Genomic DNA, 22,167 nt, shown 5'->3' on the forward strand with positions numbered 1-22,167 from the left:
AGCAGTCTCAAGCTCACGTGAAGGCTCCTCTGAGAGAGGTAGCAGGAAATGAAGGGGTAGTGCAGGTTCATGTTCCCTTTTCCCTGGCAGACTTGTCCCAAGTAGAACAGCAATTAGGGTCCTTTTCCTCCAACCCCGTAATGTTCGCTAAACAGTTTAAATATCCCCTTCGAGCTTACAAGCTCACCTGGCACGATGTGCATGTAGTCCTCCAATCCACTCTGACCCCAGAGGAATATGACCGTGTCATGGTGGCGGCACAGCACTGTGCCAATGAGGCCCATGCCACAGATGAGCGGGAACCTATGGGCAGAGAAGCTATTCCTCTACAAGAACCCCTATGGGATTATAATTCTCCCAAGGGTGAAGCGTGCCGGGATCGCATGGTTCGCTACTTATTGGCAGGTATGAACTCTACTGCCCAAAAAGCTATCAATTATGATAAGCTTAGAGAAATTACCCAGAAACCTGACGAAAACCCATCAGAATTCCTTAAGCACCTGAAAGAAACTCTGGGAGCTTTTACTAAGATTGACCCAGCCTCAGAGTTAGGTTCCTCTCTCCTGGCCATGCATTTTATAACTCAGTCAGCTTCTGACATCAGGCGCAAGCTTAAAAAGGCTGAAGATGGTCCTCAAACCCCTCTAGGAGACCTGGTAGATATGGCATTTAAGGTTTTTCATGCTCAAGAGGACGAGAGCGAGAAGAGGTCAGCTGCCCGAATGGCAGAACAGACTCGCGCCATAACAGCTGCTCTGTGGCCGGCTCGTGGAGATCGTTGGGGTGTCCCTGAAGATTGACTCGAACCTCCGGGCCCTTGCTTTCAGAGCGGCGAAGAAGGGCACTGGGCACAGAAGTGCCCCAACCCACGCAAACCGACCAAACCATGCCCCAGCTGTGGTAAGCGAGGTCATTGGAGAGTAGACTGTCCACTAGGGGGTGGTTCTCCCATGGCGGCAGAGCCCCACAGGGGGCAGACGCACTCAAATGACTACCCTTCAGACCTGCTGGGCATCCTCAAAGATTGAAGACGCCTGGACTCAGACACCCCGATCACCCTCGCCGAGCCCAGGGCTATGCTGTGGGTAGCGGGTAAGCCCATCTCCTTCTTGGTGGACACAGGGGCTACCTACTCTGTTCTCCCCTCCTTTAAAGGGCCTTTATACCCTGCCAAGGTCTCCGTAGTTGGGGTCATGGGAACCTCCTCCAAGCCTTTAGAGATGGGCCCAGTAGCCTGTACCTTTCAAAGCATCCCATTTACCCATTCCTTTCTAGTCATGCCTTCCTGTCCTACCCCTCTGTTAGGATGGGATTTGCTCTATAAGTTAGAAGCCTCTATTTCCCTCCCACCTTTTAAATGCTTACAGGACGCCATAAATTCCCTCATTGCTTTGGTCGGCGAAGGGGAGTTAGACGACAGATACCTGAGCCTCCCAACTCCCTGGACTGCTGTCAATCCAGTAGTGTGGGACATCTCCACCCCTGTGGTGGCAACCCACCACACCCCTGTTTTAATACACCTTAAAGACCCATCCCACTTCCCTTCTCGGCCTCAATTTCCTATTTTGCAGGCTCACCGAAGGGGACTACAGCCTATTGTTAATCGTCTACTCTCACGAGGGCTTTTAGTACCGACTAACTCTCCATGCAATACTCCCATCTTGCCGGTGAAAAAGCCTTCTGGAGCATATAGCCTCATTCAGGACCTCCGAATAATTAACAAGGCTGTTATTCCCTTACGCCCAGTAGTGCCTAACCCATATACTCTTCTGTCTCAGGTCCCATCAGTACCTCTCATTCTACCATACTAGACCTTAAAGATGCCTTTTTCACTATACTTCTCCACTCAGAATCACAGCCACTATTTGCCTTCACGTGGGAAGACCCTGACACCTGTCGATCTAGACAACTGACCTGGACAGTTCTACCTCAAGGTTTTAGAGATAGCCCCCATCTTTTTGGACAGGCCCTGGCAGAAGACCTCTCACAACATTCAACGGGCGAGAGTACTCTCTTCCAATATGTAGATGATCTTTTACTTTGCAGCCCCTCAAAAGAATCCTCGGTTCTAGACACCATATCTCTTCTTAATTTCCTCGCAGACATGGGATACAGGGTATCCCCTGCCAAAGCACAGCTGTCTCTACCCCAAGTTACATACCTCGGGCTAACTCTAACTCCCACCACTAAAGCCCTAATGGTAGACCGAGTGGCTGCAATTAAAGCTCTCCTGCCACCTACTTCAGGAGCTGAGATACTATCCTTTCTATGATTAGTGGGGTTTTTCAGACACTGGGTGCCTAACTTTGCCCTTCTGGCCAGACCACTCTATGCAGCTGCTACAGAGACTCCTACTGGGCTAACTTCACCCACTGAAGTAGCTTCTGCTTTCAATCAACTGTGGAATTCTTTGCTCCCATCCCCCCCATTAATGTTCCCCGATTTAACTAAGCCCTTTACCCTATATACAGCAGAGAGGACAGGAGTGGCCACCGGAGTGCTAGTACAGCCAGTGGGGCCAGGGTGTCATCCCATTGCCTTTCTCTCCAAACAGTTGGATACCACCACCAGAAGGTGGCAGCCTTGCCTCTAAGCCCTGGCAGCTGCGGGAAGTCTGGCCCGAAAAGCCCTGAAATTAACGCTCCAACAGCCCATTATTGTGTATTCCCCACACCGGTTACAAGATCTTTTGAGTCATAAATCCCTGGCCTCCTTGAGTCCTTCAAGGGTACAGGAATTCCATCTTCTGTTCATTGAACATCCACAGGTAACCCTACAAGTCTCTCCACCCCTTAACCTAACCTCCTTGCTTCCCGTCAGCGATCAGACAGATCAGCCCACTCATTCCTGAGTAGAGATTGTAGAAGCCGTTAGAAAAACCTAGAGAGGGCCTACAAGACATGTCCCTTGAAAACCCTGACTTGACCTTTTTCGTAGATGGAAGCTCGGTGAAGGGGAGTGATGGGGTGCAAAGGGCGGCCTATGCAGTGGTGACTCTGTTGCAGGTGATAGAAACAAACCTACTCCCATCTGGGATAACCTCCCAGAAAGCCGAATTAGTGGCTCTTACCCGGGCATTACAGCTGGCAGCCGGGAAAAGGGCCACCATTTATACTGACTCTAAATATGCCTTCCTAATTACACACACTCATGCTGCGATTTGGAAGGAAAGGGGCTTCCTTACCACCAAGGGGATCCCAATCACCAACAGCAGGGCTATCAGCCGCCTGCTACAGGCCCTACAGGACCCCAAGGAGGTGGCCATCATACATTGTAAAGGACATCAGACTGGAAATGATCCAGTAACCAGAGGTAATGCATTGGCAGATGCCACAGCCCAACAGTTAACATCTGGGTCTAGCCTACCCTCTGTGCTGTTTCTTTCCTCCTCTCTACTGCCCCAATACCCCAATGATGAATGGCAACTGCTCCTACATCAAGGGGGGCGGTTGTTAGGAGATCAGGGATGGATATATCTCGGGGGACGAATCGCCCTCCCCCAAACCCAAGGCAGAGATATCATATCCAAAATTCATCAGTTCCTACACATTGGGCCAGAGGCCATGCACCGGTTTCTCTCCCCCATATTTGCCCCTTATGGTCTCCGCAAGACCATAAATCAGGTGCACCAAACCTACACTACTTGTCATCACATCTTGTCTCAAGGTGCTCTGAAAACCCAGATGGCCCTCCACCAGATGAGAGGAATGATCCCAGGACAAGATCGGCAGGTCAGTTTCACCAACATGCCTAAGCATAAAAAGCTTCAGTATTTACTAGTTTTAGTTGATACCCTTCAGGGTGGATTGAAGCCTTCCCCACCAGCCAAGAAACAGCCTTGGTAGTGGCACAGACGTTGGTGGTGCATATCATTCCCCGTTTGGGCCTGCCTGCCTCATGACAGTCGTACAACGGGCCTGCTTTCGTCTCTTGGGTCACTCAGCTAACAGCCGAGGCTCTCAACATCACCTGGAACCTCCATATACCCTATCACCCCCAATCTTCAGGTAAAGTTGAAAGGGCTAACAGTCTCCTAAAGGACCAACTAACTAAGCTGTCTCTAGTGGTAAAGCTCTCGTGGCCCAATCTTCTCACCATCGCTTTCACTCAACTGCATGCTGCCCCCCTGGGAACCTGTTGAGCTAAGTACATTTGAGCTAATATATGGCAGGCCGTTCTTACTGAACACAAGCCTGCCTGCTGCCTCTCCTCCTTTAGCCTCCTACCTTCCTTATTTTTCACTGTTGAGACATCTTCTCAGAGAACACACAGACCAGCTCCTACCCCAGCCCACGTCGTCTGACAACCCAGAGGATGCAGATCTCCTTCAGCCAGGAGATGAGGTACTTCTAAAAGAACTCCAGCCTTGATCGCTCCAGCCTCGCTGGACAGGACCATACACTGTAATCCTCACAACCCTCACTGCTGCCAAACTATCAGGACACCCTGCGTGGTACCATATTTCCCGACTAAAAAGAGCCCCCCTTCCCAATGATGTTTGGCAAGCAGAACAAGTTGGACCTTTACAGATCCAACTCCAAAGGGCTCCTCGTCCTACTCCTCCTCTTACATAGTGGAGTAGCCTCGCCCTCTCCCGTCAGGTATCGATTTGAAGCCACCCAGAAATACACCATAAAAAATGGGCTGGTAGAAGAGACAATTGGGACAGCCTTTTGTGAAGTTAACAATTGTCAGCCCATAATTGCCCTCCCTCTTAACCGAGTTTGGTGCCCTGATGGAGAGACACCTACCCACATGGCCCTCTGCTTCACCTTTCAGCAAACAGGAAAGTACAGAACACAGTGGGCCAAAGAAAATTTTGGGTGCCCCTGGGCCTCCTGTATCATGAATTGGATGGTGGAAGGCCACCCAGGCGATAGCCGCCATATGCTTACTTTTCAATGTTGGGCACCCCAGGCAAAGAGGTATTTAAACATCAAGGACCCCTTATATAATCGCTGGAATGAGGGCGTTACAGGAGGTGTTTATTTAAATAATTTTCAAGCATACCCCTGCCAGACTATCATGATTTGCCGATACCTAGAGGTAAGCACCCCTAAACATTTCGAAGAAGTACAACAGGCCATTAAAACCCAAGAAATCCATCTACAGACTCACATACAACAAAAAGCTAAGACCGTTCCCTTTTCTTGGTTAAGTCTCCTGCAAGAGGGGCTTGACTTATTCCTACACACCCTCCCCAATATGTCCTTGACACAATGCTTCCTCTGCACTTCCCTTATAGAAACCCCTGTGGTGGCAGTTCAGATACCACCAAGAGAGAGCCTACCCTGCCCTCCAAGCCCTCCCTCAAAGCCCAAACTTATTGGTGAGGTACTGTTATTCGAAACACCTGAAGCAAATGTGACCTCGAGACATCACTATAAGCAGCCTTCCTTTCTCTGCTCCCCACCAGGCACTTTCCTGTGGTGCAATGGGACCTTATACGAAACCAACTTTGCAAATGCTTCTTGTCTGCTGGTCACCCTAGTCCCTAGGCTGACCCTGTATGGGGGAGCTGAGTTCACCAACTCCTGGGCCTTAGAATCCTATCACAAGAGAGCAGTCCTCCTGCCTTTAGTAGAGGGGATCTCCCTTACTTCCTCCATTCTAGCCATGGGAGTGAGCGCTGGTGCCCTGGGTTACAGTATTATGGCCCTAGAAAAACCAGAACGATGATTCGAGGTAGCTGTCTCTCTGGCATCCCTCCAGAGGCAAGTTACCTCCTTGGCCCAAGTAACGCTCCAAAACCACCGCGCTTTAGACCTCCTTACTGCAGAGAAGGGAGGGGCCTGTCTATTCCTCTGGGAACAGTGTTGTTACTATATCAGTGAGTCAGGACTAGTGGAGCAGAATGTTCACAAACTACAAGAACTAAAAAAGGAACTCCAAGGAACAAGCATGTCAGGCAATAATCCATACAGCTGGTTTCAGTCCCCTATTATGGCCTGGTTAGTGCCTCTCCTAGGCCCTGTTGCAGCAATCTGTTTCATACTCCTTATTGGTCCATATGTTTTTAAGTTCCTTCAATAGCACATAGCAGAAATGTCACACATAATAATCAATCAACTGTTGCTGCACAAGTACTCGCCTCTCCAGACTGAGCCTCCAGCCATCAACCAACCTTAACCCCCCACCACCACCACCATGTCGTCCCCCCTAAGCCAGAAGTAGCCAGATTGAGTTGGTGCCCATTATAACCAAAAGGCTGAAATGTAAGGCTAGAGGCACTAATGGGAGGAGCGAGCATGTCAGACACTGACGATGTGCCAAAGTCCCCGGCTGCTGCCCCCTCCCACATCAGACACTGATGATGTGTCAAAGTCCCTGGCTGCTGCCCCCTCCCAACCTGAAGAATGTGCCTTGGACTAGCCAGTCCTCACACCACTGTAAATCTAAGCTCTGCCTCCCCCTACCTTCTTTAAAAACTCGCTGCCTGCCTACTTACGTGCGAATTCCCCAGCCTCCATTTCTATAGACTGGGAAATCTCACCCGGGTATTTGCATTCAAATAAACTACCTGGCTCTTTGCTGCCTCTCTTTGCCTGCTTATTTCAGCTGGAATTTATCTTACACATGTAAGAGAAAAAAGAACATGCCAGGTCCATTAATAGTGGCTACTTTTGTTAATAGAAAATTAGATTATTTCAGTTATTTCACATGCTCTAGAAGAGAGAGTAGGAATACTGGTGAGAAAAAAAAATAATTAACAGTCCAAATACAACCACCATCCCCAAATGAGACTATAGGTTAAAGAATAAATGAGTCATTATTAAAAATGTTTTAGTTTTTTAAGTAATAAATGCAGGACTTAAGAAAAAGCAGAGAAGAATATCTGTCGAGGTTTAGCAATGTGTTGTCCTGTATGTTTTCAGAGTAAAATTTCCTGAAACAGAATCACTATTTTTTTAGTTTCCTTATACATCAAATCTCCTTAAGTCAATACAACTCAAACTGACCACTGTCTCCCACATACATTTGGCTAATTCCTCTTCTATCTTGCTTGGCTGAATGTTCTTTAATTCCCTAATTGACCCCTGACCACCTATTCATGAATCTACATCCATTAACTCCTTTAAGACTGTGTATAAGTAAAATGCATCCCTTTCCATAATCATTTCCTAACTGTTCAACCAGTAACCTTCATTCTCTTTTACATCTCTCCACTGCCCCAAGAATCTATTCCTAATCCTTGTCTTCTTTCTCTGTCATCTTATCTCTTGGGTCCCATCTTGGTCCATCAATATTTAGTCAAAATTGAAGATGACTAAATCACTAACAAATTAAAAAAAGAAGCAGCCACATAGATTTATTCTTACTTTCCTGTCATAAATTTCTCAAAAAAATGAAAACTTCTTCCTCTACTCCCTTACCAGCCACAGAATACTCAAGCACCTCATTTGATTATGGGGAGTTTCTTCCAAGTGGACCATAAATTCAAAATGCAGGTATTTTATCTTTTATTTCTTCATATACATCTGGGAAAAAGTGTAATACATCAAGTACCAGAAATATAAAATCAAATATGTGTTAAACAAGATACTAGGAAAGAAAAAGAGCAAAAATTGATAAAGAAATTAAAGTGTGATAAGCTCAAAATAGAAGGGGAAAAAAACAACTTTCTACCTCATCCATTCTCTAGGCAAAGAGAATTACTCTATAGATAGAAGAACATACTGCTTTGGAAATTTACACATTTATTTTGTGTTACCTCTCAACATTTTAGAGAGTGTCAGAAAACAAAAAGGAAAGAAAAATGAATAATTTAGCAAATTTTTATTGTCATCTAGAGAGGATGACCATTTCTAAATATGTTATTTAAGTTCATTAACATTCGTATTGTATTTTGCAAACACAAAGAATTATAATCTCTGTGGTAAGGGAGAGTGCTTCTAATTCTAACTACATACTCTCCCACAATTAGATGTCTCAGGGTCTTAAAGGTTGACTAAGTTGAACCAGGTAACAAATGAAGTGAATAAAGGATTTTCTGCAGGTCACACAGAAGAAAATAACACATACAATAATACATAAAGATATCACAAGCAAGAAATAATCACTTTGACCCAAATCTTATAATCATGGCATATGATGAGAAAGAAATGACCCAATGGAGGCCCCCAAATTATAAAATATTCTTCTATCCAATAGATACACTTTTTTTATTTTTCTATTTAAGGAAGAGTACTTAGAAGTATAATTAAAAAGTGACAAACCTACCAACTCCCTGTTGAAATAAATAACAGAAAAGCAATACAAAAAGTAGTAATAGAGAAGAGCAGAAAAGAACTCAACAAGAGACCAGAAATTTCAACAAAATTTTTGAAAGATAAAAAGCAGTTGGAGTTGTGAGCATCTATGTAGACAGGCAAAATCTGATACTGCAGAGTAAGAACCTGAGAGAGATGGTCAATTTGCTTCATTAAACCATTAGAAGACTCAGCATTTGGAGGCTTCCCATCCTATGGAAGAAAGGTCAGATGCACTGTCAAACACAGAGATGGTAGGCTCTGAGCACAGCCTTTTCTTTAACCCAAACAGATAGATATATATCTCTACAGAACACCTCTCACCCCTCAAATGAGAGATCAGAAGTTCATTATCTGAAAAGCACTTAAGTAGGAAGGCTCCAGACACAGAGAAAATGAACACAGCAGATGGCAGAGGTGAATCACATGGTTGAAAAATAAGGTGATTAAGTGTCTGATGGAAAAGTGGGACACTCATCTACTGTCCTTGTCCTTATTGGTGGATGCCAGAAACCATATATGAAGTCCTTCACTCCATATACCACCAATTTCCACCCCTTGCAGGAGACTGGAAGATTTGTCTCTCGGAAAAAATTAAAGATCACAGATAAAAACCTTTCCTGTATCATCAATTTAAAAGCTGGCTCACTTCTGACTACCCAACAGTGAAGCTCGCCAGAAACAAAGCCCTGTCCACATGCCAAGAATTTTCAATTGCCTTTTCCTATCTCATTCAAAAATATGGCTATATAACCATGGAATACCAGGCATTTGAAGACAGCCTGCAACATGAAGAACAGAGACTAAAAGAAATGCAGGGAAAAAAATCTGAAAGAAACAGAGTGGAGAGTGGGGAAGTAAGAAAACTTGGAGGAAAAAAATAAAAGAAAATATCTATAATATTATCAAAAAGATAATAGTGTCTTTATAAATTTAACAATGATAAAATCTATGAAAAAAGGAAAAACCAAAACATATCATTAGAATTTTTTTTAATGTAATTACTAAAATAAAAATAGTTGAAAGATAAAGTAATATCTCAAGGTGAAAGCTGTAAGAATGAGAGTAAGTTAGCATAAGAGTAGCCATCTTAAGGGCCTAGAAGCAGTTTTCTGAGGTTGTGACTTAAAAGAAAAAAACTGGAACTGGGTAAGGCCTTGGAAAACAAGTTAATCACGAACACCGGGATGGGGGCAGCTGTGGCCTTCGGTCAGCTAACCTTGGTCAGTTAATCCTACTTACCAAGCTTATCATGCAGAACCTCCCTAACAATTGAGGAGTGGTCTTGTCTTGCAAAGATAATGTGCAGCTGTAGAAAATTACTAAGAGTTAAGTGTTTTGAAAATGCTATATAAACCGTTGGTTTTGAGTGCTCGGGGTCCTTGTTGAGACCCGCTGCGTCGGGCTAACTTGGACCCCAGCTAGCTGGTTCCTGAATAAATTCCTCTTGCTTGTTGCATCAAGAGACGCCTTTCGTGAGTGATTTGGGGTGGCGTCCTCCTCTGGGAGAATCCAACAAGCGAAAGTGATAGATAACTTGAGAGTAAAATTACAGTATTTCCAGAATCTCTCACCTGGCTTTAGTGCATCTGCATATCAATGGATGTTTCCAAGAGGGGGAAAGAAATAGTCTATCTACATAACAGTAAGTAATTACAAAGACATAAGAGAGAGCTTATCTGGACAGGAGAGGTAGGAGAGGTTGGGTGGAGCTCTCTGCTACTGCAGCCTGGTCAAGAGAGAAAAGAGACAACTGCTTGTAAGAAATAAATGGGTTTCTTAAACTTTATTTCTCCCTTTGACTGACTTCAGTTTCAGAGGTATTTTGCACCAGGATTTTCCACCAGAGTTATATCTGGCAGTAGTTGGCAGGACCTCTGAACTTGAAATCTATCTAAATGGGTGCGACCCTTGGGCAAGCTGACTCTAAAGATGATGGGGAGGCCCGAATGGCTGCAGCGGCAAAGGGTGCAGTTTCACTTGGGAACCTCCTATATGTGGGGCTTCCAACTGGGGAGCCCCTAGTGGGCAACTGGTCTAGGGTAAAGCACCTCCTACAGCGGTGGGGCCTTCCCCAGAACTGGGGAAGAGTGGAGACACTGGAAGCTGCAGAATTAGTCCTCCATCAGATAGAAGACTACTTAGAGGCCCTGAGTGGCCAGGTAGCAGCTGGCATTGTAGGATCTCTTTTTGTCCAGATAGTAGAAAGTGTTACTAAGGAGAGAGAGACAGGATTATAGAGGAGAGGGAGTGGGTTATTGAGAAAAGAGAGGTTATTGAGGAGAGAGACTTCGTTAGGAAAGAGACACTTCAGCATGGCTTGGAGGAGCTGGGTGATGACCTAGGGGATGCCCTTAAAGAAGAGAGACAGTTATTGAGGATGGGTTGCTCTCCTGGAAAATCCCTTAGCAGCAGCCAGGGGGCAGGCAGCAGGAGAGTCCACATTGCAGAAGGAAGTGGGAGAGGGGGAGAAAAAGCAGTCCCATCAGCTCAGAAGATGGTGGAGGAAGTGTCCGGAAAGTATGAGGGGATGGGGCTGAGGGCCAATCTGTTGCCAAGGCCACTGCCTGAGGCACCAGCCTCTCCTGTATTTATGGCCGGAGGCTACCACCTGAGGCACCAGCCGCTCCTGTATTTAAGGCCCACCTGGTTGTAATTAAGAAAGTAAAAACACAACAACTGTGGGCTCCTGAGGGGGAGGATCCACCCCCCTCCCCAGGTTGTGGAGCGCTGTGTGCTCTGCCCCTATACACAGGATGAGCTAGTAGACCTGAGTATCCGATATTGGCAGAAGCCATTGGAACCTCTGCCTATATGGCTTTTGCATCTCTGATATGGGGGTAGAAAACATTGTTATACTGGGTTCTGAAATGAGTAGACTGGCTTCCTTGATGACTCATCCTTTTTTCTAGCAGCAGTTGCAAAGTGCCCATCACACCTCAGGGAACTGGGTGCTCCTGGACTGGTTGACAGCAGCCATCAAGGCAGTTTGGCTTAATCAGGGTAATTTACCATACTTACACACTAACTAGAAAACATATGCAGAGCTCTAACAAGTGTTGTGGGAATTGGGCATGAAACATATCATCTATAGTATGGACCCCCAGGGCCCTGATGAGGAGTAGTTCACTGTAGGAATGAGAAATCTGGTGCTCCATACAGCTTCCCCATCTCTCTTTGGGTCCCTAGTGACTATTCTTGGCCCCCGCATAGGGCAACCCATAAGTGAGGCTACTCATATTTTATCAGATCTGGGGGAGGTTGAAACAATATGAGCACAGAAGGACATAAGGGCTACAAATGAAAGGAGAAGTGCAAAAGGCCCCATGAAGGTGTTGAGGACCCAGATGAAGGCCGATTTCATTAAAGTTGGGGTAGTAAAAGAAAAACTTGATGGGCAGCCCAATAAGATCTTATTAGAACTGTGGCAACTATTAAAGCCAGAGCAGCAGTTCCAGCCACTGAGGTCCAGGACAGAAAAACCAGAGGCAAAGCCCCATGTTCAGCCTGTGTCCCTGCAAGACTTCCTGGGGGACAGTACTCAGGATCTGCCTGGGCCCTCACCCCCACAGGACGACGATTGGACATTGGGGTTTGAGTGAAGGGAAAGCCAAGGCCCCCACCTTGGGGGACATGGTGGGGACCAGAGGCCACATGTAGAATTATACTTCCCCAGTTAATGTGCAGTGTGTCCTGGCCCTGGTGGACACAGGAGCTGAGTGTTCCATGATTTATTGCGACCTGGAGGATTTTCCAAGATTCCCCACCCCCTATTGTTTGCAGGGTGGGGCTGAGTGGAACAAGCCTGAATCCCCTTGGGAAGAGGGCATCTAATTCTGTGGGTGATTTTATGCTCATATCTGATTACCTTACAGAAAAATGTGGCATTTTTGCAAGAGGGTTTGGATCTTGTAGGCTACTGGAGAGTGTTTAGTCTGCACTTGGCATGAATTCTGAAGCCCTTATGCCATTTGATACAAAAGGGCATCAGGTGGGGCTGGCATGAAATGTGTGCATTTACCTCCACTGTTGCAAAATGGAAGTCACGGCCCTGAAGGTCTTCAGTGAGACAGACCATTCAGGGCCCTGAGAGCTGGATATCCATGTGACTGAAGATGGCTGTGGCTGGGGCCTCGGCAGCGCCTTGGCCCAGGTGCATTGGCTAGCAGCATAGCCTGCCTTGGACAGAAGACAATGTAGGCTGTAGCCTGTCAGTGGAGCCTACCCTTGGCCTTTGAAGAGGTCAGCAGAGCCCCATCAGAAGTGAACTGCGTGACTGAGTCCCACAGCAACCTGTAGATTACTTGGCCTTGGACATTTTGACACATGGACCAATGATGGATGGTCCTTCTGGCACCTTGAGGACAAGGCCTGGAAGCTGGCCTCCTGTGTGTTCCTGGAGTAACAGCAAAGTGGCCACCAAAGATGACAGTAGTGTAACCAAAAAGGCCAGAAGATAAGAGCATCTTACCAGGGAGTTTTTTCTTACCATTTATGGCCAGTGCATGTATCTCCCGTAGCCCTATCTATATACTGACCCATTTGTAACTCCCACAGGGAGGAGAGTGAAAGTCTAATATTCTAGACCAGGAAGTGATCCCATTCCTGCTACTGTCCTATCATAAGACCACTCTATTGCATGTATCCTACCTGATAGACAAGATTTTCCTATGCTGGTGTCATTAAAGCATGTATCTTATCACCCTTAACGTTATTTTCTTCTAACAGTCCTTGTAGCCTGGATGCACCCCCTGGCTGCAGCTGCCACATGATGATTGCTCTGAACTCCCTACCTGTTAAGCTAGCAACTGCCTGTGGAATGGGCAAGCTACAGACTTAACCTGCATAGGACTTTGAACCTAGCTGAATCCTCTGGCTTGAGGATTATCATGATTTTATTGCTGTTGCTATTTTATGTTATTAGCCTAGTCACAGTGCTCCAGTTTTCTCACACAGGAGCCATTGCAGAAGATGGGGAATGTGTAGATTGTGAAGCAAGATTTCTGGAGGGGTGGGATATGGGTAAAATTGTAATATTCCCAGATTCTCTCACCAGGCTTTTGTGAATTTGCATATCAATAGATGTTTCCAAGGGGTGGAGAGCAGTAGTCCATCTACATATCAATAAGTAATTATAAGGGCCTGAGAGGACTTATCAGGACCAGAGAGGTTGGGTGGAGCTTTCTGCTGCTGCAGCCTTGTCAAGACAGAGATAGGACGACTGCTTGTAAGAAATAAATGGGTTTCTTAAACTTTATTTCTCCCTTTGATTGATTTCAGTTTCAGAGGTATTTTTCCCCAGGATTTTCCCCCAAAGTTATAAAAAGGTATGAAAATCTAGGCAATTCTATACAGTATTAGAAATACCTGAAACTGAGTAAGCAAAAATGTGGAGAGAAAGAAATTACACAAGAAATAACACAGGAAAATATTCTAGAAATGAGAGATAAAGAGCTGCTAAGATTAACATTCCTAAGCAAATATTTAGAAATTAATTTTTCAACATGCCACATCCCTGCCCCAAACCTTTGAATGACATCCTTCTGCCTAGTAATCTCATTCCAGCTTTCAATAATTACTTCACTTTACTTAACTAATCTTATCTCTTAACCTCTAAAACCCAAATTCTTTTCAAAATTTATCTTTATTCTCAGGTTAGGTCACTTCAGTTCTCTGTTTCTTAGCATCCTGAAAAATGGAGATGATGGCCTCCACACAAAAAAACAAAAGTAAATATGGTATTAAATGGTTTGTCACAACTGAGATAAGGATCAAGTTGTACTTCTTCTATATCACTTTTTTCCTTCTTCCTCCGTGAACCTTTAGCCTGTCCAGCAATGCAGCCTAGTGGTTAAGAACACGGACCTTGTCAGAAAATCCTGAATTCAAGCCCATAGATGAGTATACATATCTATGAAATTAAAATATAATAATAATAATACCTTTGCTTACTGTTACCACAAGGATTAAACTGGGTATAAAGTAATCTCTAATTTTTTCATGTGTCTTACCTAAGAAAATTGCAAATGTATGTAGTAGGTTTCATTCCCCTTTACTAACAATCAATTGTATAAATCTAATTTAAAAAGCAATAAAACAATATGATCTGCTCTAAAATGAACTGTGCCCCTTTCTAAATTCATATGCTGATATCCAACCACTACTGTGAAGGTATTTGGAGATGGGGCATTTGGGAAATAATTACGTTTCAATGAAATTATGAGGTTGGACCCTGATGATAGGACTAGTGCTGTCTGAGAACACAGCAAGAAGGCAGCCATTTGAAAGCCAGGAAAATAACTCTCATCAAAGGCAACCACTGTGGCTGATCTCAGACTTACAGACCCCAGAACTGTGAGAAAAGTATTTCTGTTGTTTAAGTCACCCAGTGTTTATTTTTATGGCAGGCTGAGTTGACTAATACATGATCTTCTGCAAATGGTAAAGGTCTGGTATCAAGAAAACACTGCTCTAGTCCATTTTTCTACTGAATGACAAAGAAACATTAAAGAAATCCTAAGAAAATATCCTAAACATTAAAAAGACTACAATTCTAATTGTCATGGCTAATCATTTGAGTATTAATTGGAATGATAAAAGAAAAGAAAATGCGGATCAGAAGAAAAGAAAAAGAGTTGTTCGACAGTTTGCCTCCAGTCCACTTTCCAGGTTTACTTTCCCTGGCCTCTTATTTCACCTAACATGAGGTCTTTCACTGACCTCCAGAACTACATTTTCTAGTTAGAAGAGATCTACTTCTCATGTAGCTCTCCTCCTCAGGAGGAAATCCCTGTGGAACACATTCCCCAGAACACGGCCTTACTAGGTTTAGTCAATGGGAAGCCCCAGTAAGAGGTCAGAGAGAGGAAGAGGAAGAGAGCAGAGAATTTGTTTATTTATCCTTCTGGATTCTTCCCTGCAAGTGTACCATGAATCAACTGTGTCTCTTGCCAAAATCCATGCTTCTCTTAAGATGGCCAACTCTTTCTCACTCCAATTACTGTAAATGACCCCATAGTCTTTGTAGCCTAGGCAAGAAGAATTTGGGTGCTACTAAGCCCCCGCATCCCAACCTCCTTCAAGGTCTGAACTACACACTTAACTTTGAAAACAGCCTTTTGGGGGGGCGGGGGAAGTGGGGAGGAACCAGTTCAAACTGGCCTATTTTCAGTGTGCCATTTGCTTCCTATAGGAACTTCAGTCAATACACACACTCTTATTCGTGCAATACCATCAGGTTAAAACATCTGTCTCTCTTGTCAACTTCCAAACAGGATATCAAGCATGCTTCAATGTTTCTACCCCTCTGTAGTTTCCCCTGTTACCATCAGAGAATGAATAAACTGTTCACTAGTATTTTACTCCAATAGCACTTTTTTTTAAAACACATACACACACTCTCCCCACACGTATCACCATTCAGTACAAATATCACAGAACAAGGACAGCACCTAACATACAGCATACTCAATAATTATATTAAATTTCCATGAATCAACTTAGGAAGCTTTTTTAATATAATAATGCTATTAAAGGTATGTATTTCTAAATGGTGAACAAAAAATACCTTCATATGTGTAGCCAGAAGAAAAAGTATGAGAAATATATGTCTGATACTTTAGGAACAGAGATTTATATTCTTTCCCTCTATCTTTACAACCTTGAATGTTTAATTCACCTTATTTTATCATCTTATTTAAAAAATATTTTCTGCTTGGTAAATTAACTTAAAAAATAGAAAGGAGACATTTACATGACCATAATAAGCAGTTAGGTTATCTTCTTCCAAAGTGTTCAACTGAGAAGACCAGGTGTTTTGCAGAGAAAACAAAGCTATTATTTCAAAGGTAGGTAACTGTCCTTTTTTGTTAATGGTTACAGATATTTCATAAGAGAAACATCCTCAAGTGAGTTGTAAAGGTCAATCCCTGGTGGACTGAAATAAATTTTTAAGTTCAATTTAAAATAAGATTTTTAATTACCAAGATAGACTATCTAGGGACAACTCCAGACTGAAAGGCCAAAACCCTCAAGTTAGTTGATTTTTTTGCGGAGAATTTAACCACTCCCTCAAAGAAAATCTGATGTATCATTTCCCACAAATGAAAAACTCACTGTATCACCATATTAACATTATAATAGCATCTAAATGTTTCTTCCGCATTTGAAACATCTAAACACCATAAGCAATATTTGAGGCCTAAGTTTCCAGCTAGTTATCCTCACTGAAATTTTTAGGGAACAGTAGTAAAGAAAAATTATACAACAGTTTACTTGATACTTGTTGAATTCTATTTCATATTAGACATAGATTCAAAAGCCACATGAAAAGGTAAAAGCTACCTCTTTTATTGTATGTTAATTTCATTTCATCTAGGCAAAATAAATTTTTCAAAGCATGGTATATATACACTACCTAGCATATTATAGAAGGTATTTTAATCCATTCTGACTATTAGAACAAAATACCACAGACCAGGTGGCTTACAAGCAAAGGGAATTTTTTTCTCACAGTTCTGGAGGCTGTAAGTTTGAGATTGGGATGCCAGCATGGTCCGGTGAGGGCCTTCTTCCTTGTGGACTTCTTGTATCTTCCACAAGTGGAAGGCACTGGGAATTCTCTCTGGAGCCTTGTTTTGTAAGGGCACTACTCCCACCCACAGGGCTCACCCTCATGACTTAAGTACCTCCCAAAGCCTCATTTACTAGTACCATCACCTCAGGCATTAGGATTTCAATGTATGACTGACTTTGTGGGAACACAAACATTCAGAACATAACAGAAAGTATAAAAGATTTGTAGTTGGATGAGACAGAAAAATGCCAACTATTATTCCCTGTATATATCAATAATCACTCATTCCTAATAAACAATTATTTTTCCCCATGTATAAAAACAACATATCAAAATTAATTCATTCACCATTTAATGCAAAAAGTATGAAAGGTATCAAAATTTTCTAAGTTAAGATAAAAAAATTTCTACAGCACTTAAAAAATTAGTAAGTTCAGTTCTTAAAAACAAAGCAAGACAAAAATAAAATGGTTATAACACCTAAAACAATAATAAAACCAGTACTATATTTGCCTTGCCTCATAGTTTCCTAAAATCAGGTCTTAGAAACCATAGAAGAAACAACTTCTTTGGTTTAATTCTTCAAAGACGGGGTCTGAAAATGGGTTTAGCATTCAAAAAATATTTCTTGAGTGCAACTGTGTCAGGAACTATTCTAAGAATTGAGAATATACAGTATTAGCAAACAAAATAGAAAAGGCTCCTGCTCTTGTGGAGCTTATACTGATTTGGTAAAGGGATTATTTATATTAATTTTAAATCCCTCTTATTGTATACTATCGTTACTTTCTCTCCATTTCACTACAGATGAAGAACCTTGGTGCCACCCCACGTTAAACTGTCTCTTTATTACAGACAATATGCTCTTTGGGTAACTATATTATATATGTCAATATTTCAATAGTTTTTGGATACACTTATAATTTCATTGTTAGGGAAAGAACTGTAAAACAAGCATCCAATGCAATTTGATTTTACATATATTTTAAGTAACTCCGAGTTAATATTATTAAATAAAAAAACACCAATAAAAATAATAATTCAGTCACAAGATTTATCATGATAAATGTTATGGATGCTATCACAGTGTCCAAAGAAGGGAAAGAAGATACACAAGGAAATATCATATAATTATGCGAGTATGGGCTAAAGCCAAGTAAATGTTCAAGGATTTAGAAAGCCTCTTAGGGAATCAAATGCCTGAAATCTGTAATCCAGATTTTAGGACCCATTCTTCAAGCCTTCCTTGATAAGATAGCCCAGCTACATGGGCTCTGCAGGCTCTGTGCACCCTGGAAGCAGACCACATAGTCATCCAAGCAGAAAGAGTGAGGAGGACACTCAGAGCTTGCCTCTGACAGGCAGGCCCCTGGCTAATCCAGGAGGTCTTAAGGCAGGAGAACAGAAGAAACAAGAGCCCTAGTGTCAGGACCAGAAAGAGGAATGACCAGGAACCTCATGTCCCCAAAATTCACAGTTCTCCAACAGAGTTATCACCTCCCACATTTATGGAGCTCATCACAAAATCAATTTTATCAAGACTTTTCACAGATAAAAATTCTCTCTACATTTGTTGATTTGAAGACATTTCATTTTTCTATTAAAGTTTCTGTTTCCCAAGTTAAACTTTTGCAATTACTTAATCACTTATATAAAGTTTCCAACTTTAAAATATATAATTTACTAGTACCTTACCAAACAAATAGTTCCAATCTAACACATGCCAATTTGTCAATGACTTCCCTTAAGTTTTCCTCTACTTGAACACTTAGACTGTTTCTCCTGTAATTATTATTCATTGGTTTATATTCTAATATTTTAAATCAAACTCTACACAAAGGACAAAAAGAAAATGATAAGTTCATATTAAAAAAAGGAGGAAAGTACCTTTAATTTGGATCCATGAGGCACTGCTACAGATTTAATCTGCTTTGGTGGAATATACAGCTCCCATTTTCCATAATCTAGTTTTTTGTATGGGTAAGAAAATGGATTCCAATCATCTAAAAAAATAAAGATCAGTTAACAATAAATGATACGACTAATAAATATTTAATGAATTTCAAGCAAAGTATATATCGCCTATTTGCACAGAATCAAATTGCTTAAAAATCAGTTTCCTAAGTTGTTAAACAAAATACTAATCAATTAGAAAAAGCAGGTTATTCATTTTTTATTGAAGTATAGCTGATACAAAATATTATTTTGATTCCAAGTATACAACACAGTGTTTCAACAGTTGCACACATTAAATACTCACCCAAACTAATATAGTAACTATCTGTCAACATAGAAATATGCTATAGAACTACTGGCTATATTCTCCATACAAAAGTAGGTTATTCTTAATTTATTTTTAAGAAATGTATTTGAATGTTTGCCTTTTGCATTTTAATATTAACGATTATAGCATTTTTAATTGTACTTTCAATTCTAATGCATGTATTAATAAGTAGAATATAAAGAAAATGATAATGTTCCTTTTTAAAGAAACATTATCAACAAAGGGAGATAATATGAAAAAACAGAAATGTATTCTAGGTGATTAGGTAAGATCCATATCATGGTACAAAAAAATGAGGAAAAATAATTATAATCATTTTACATTTATCCAAATTCACAAGCTTATAACAGAACTGAATTAAACATCTAAAGAAAAGTCTCAAGCAAGAAAGGCAAAAATTTATAAACTGTAAGCGGCAAAGAAAAGTGGATTGCAGATCCTGGAAAAAAAGCAAAATGAACAACAGCTCCATGTGCTGTTATATAGAAACATATAAGAGAGGCGGCCTTAAAAATCAGTGAGTAGGACACACTGTTCAACAAATGGTGCCGTGACTATTGACTATCCTTATACAAAAAAAATGAAATGGAACTCTTCTGAATAATATACCCAAGAATTATTTAAACGCAGACTGATGTTTAAATATGATAGGCAAAAACTGTAAAATGCTTACAAGAAAATACAGGGAAATATATTAATAATCTTGGGTTTAAAAAGTGTTTTTTAAACAAGATACAAAAAAAACCCCCACAAAAATATAGAGACAAGCTTGATAAATTTGACCACTAAAATTATAAACTTATCTTTATAGATAGATGACAGCTATACAGACACACAAGATGACAAGATAAGCTACCAACTTGGAGAATATATGCATAATAAATATACCAAGAAAGAGAAAACAACCAAACAATATGAAGAACATCTGTAAGTCAATAAGAAAAGAGAAAATCAGTAGAGAAATGGACAAAGATATTTAGGGGAAGACACATGAATGGCCAATAAACATACAGAATGGTGTTCAAGCTCTCTCATTAATGAAACACAAATTAAAACAATGAGATGACATTTTCCATACACAAAAGTTTGAAAATATCAAGTAGTCAACAAGGATATAAAATAACTCTGAAGCTGGGAGTATAAAGGAAAAATAACTTGGCACTATACTGCAAAATTGAAGATATCTCCACTCTAAGGCCTCACAATTCTACTCAGGTAATAGCCTAGAGAAATTCTCACAAATGTGCATAAAAAGCATTCACAAATGTTCACTGAAGAATTTTCTGCAAGAGCAAAAAAAAATGGAAGCTATAAAAAAAACTGTAACAGCCATAAAACAGTAGTATAATTAAACAACAAGATGCATACAACTATGTAATGGATGGATTAGAGTGAATATATCTATGTAAAATTAGCTAAAACATAATTACTTTTAAAGGGGTATAGAAGAATACCATTTATATCATGTTCAAGAACTATCCAAATCAATGTTATAAAACATTTATGGATACATATTTATGCAGTAAAATTATCAAAATAGAAATGAGAATGTTGACCATCATATAGAGGAAAGTGAACATACGAAGCTTCAATAATAGCTGTAACATTTTATTTCTTAAGGTAGGTAGTATACATAGAGATGCTTATTACATTATTTCATTTGTTTATATCTAAAACATTTCACAGATCTAAAAAAAAAATTAAGCAGCCCTGTGATGTTAAGCACTGCAGGGCTATGACATGAGATTCTCAACCCAACAGAAAATGAAAGCATCAGGAAGCTTGTTTATGCCATGATTTCCTTCTTTACACACCAATTTTCTCACTCCATCAACTCTAAGATCTTCATACCCAGCCAGACTGAAAGCTGTGGTTAGAGTGGGAGCAAAAAAAAAAAAATATTTAAATAAAGATCTTTCTAAACGTCTCCCTACTTCCCATCATGAAGACAATCTGAAAATGTCCAAAGGCAGTTTATCTTCAGAAACAGCTCAACAGACTCTGTTGTTGTTGATACTTTCTCCTAAAAATTCAAATACACCTCACCTATATATGGTGTGATATTCCTTTACAAAAGCAAAGAATTTAAGATATAATAAAAAATTTAAAAACTTTAAAATATGATTATCTAGGTACTATAATGGTTTAAACATTTACTAACTTTCTTTTTAAGCTAATCACTTAAGACAAGCAACAGATCTTTTCCTGGTTAGTTAGATTTGAAAATAAAGGGTACAGTTCATTAGTTCGTTCATTCATTCATTCATTCATTCATTCATTAAATACGTGCTTAATGCAGGCCCAGCTCATTGCCAAACTCAAAATTAGTGTTCAGAATGACAGTTATTATCTCCTCAGGAAGACATTATATTAAGTAACAATATAACAAAATGAACAGTAAAATTTATAAAGCAGGATCCTCTAAAAAGTCAACTATAAATAAGATTTTGTTACTTTGAAAGTGAGGTTTCAATTATATGGTAAATGTAAGTATGCAGATTTATTTCAAAACTGTTCTCAGTAATGTGAAAATCAATGTGATTTTTCGTATTAGTTTGTGAATATTGGTTGACCTAGTTCTTCAGCTTGCACTCGAGTCTTTAAATCTATTTAAGCAAGTATTCGGAGTTCTGTAGTTCAGTGGTTCTCAAACTTTAGTTCATACCAGAATCACCTGGACTTATTAAAGACTGCTGTGCCCCACCCCCAGAGCTCTGATTCAGCAGATCTGAGCTGGAGCCTAATCATATGCATTTCTAAGTTCCCAGCGGATGTTAATATCATCCTAGGGATCACACTTCAGGAAAAGAGAAAAAAAAGAAAAAGATTGCCTGATTAAATCTGTGTGTTTAGGTGTTCTCTACTCCTAGACTTGTGAGTAATTTTCTAGATTAAATTAGATTTATAGACTACCAAATACTGCTCTAAATCAATAAGTCAAGAAAGCTCTGAAATACAAAATATTATTAATAATCTTTCAAGGTAAATAATACTCATATGGAATTTACAATTAGGATTTGGGGAATAGGATGACCAGAGAGATAAAGATTATAGAAAAG

General features: G+C 40.9%; 1 protein-coding gene across 2 annotated transcripts in view; it reads right to left on the minus strand.

Moving 5' to 3' along the window:
• GBE1 (1,4-alpha-glucan branching enzyme 1) overlaps positions 1-22,167 on the minus strand; it is a 288,275-nt gene that overhangs the window by 183,078 nt on the left and 83,030 nt on the right. For both annotated transcript variants that reach the window (XM_057501844.1, XM_057501847.1), the window contains exon 3: positions 18,712-18,827. In XM_057501844.1, coding sequence (XP_057357827.1) covers positions 18,712-18,827 — 116 coding nt within the window. The remainder of the gene's footprint in view (positions 1-18,711; positions 18,828-22,167) is intronic.

This window comes from Manis pentadactyla, chromosome 1 (genome assembly GCF_030020395.1).
Source record: "Manis pentadactyla isolate mManPen7 chromosome 1, mManPen7.hap1, whole genome shotgun sequence".
Lineage (NCBI taxonomy): Eukaryota > Metazoa > Chordata > Mammalia > Pholidota > Manidae > Manis > Manis pentadactyla.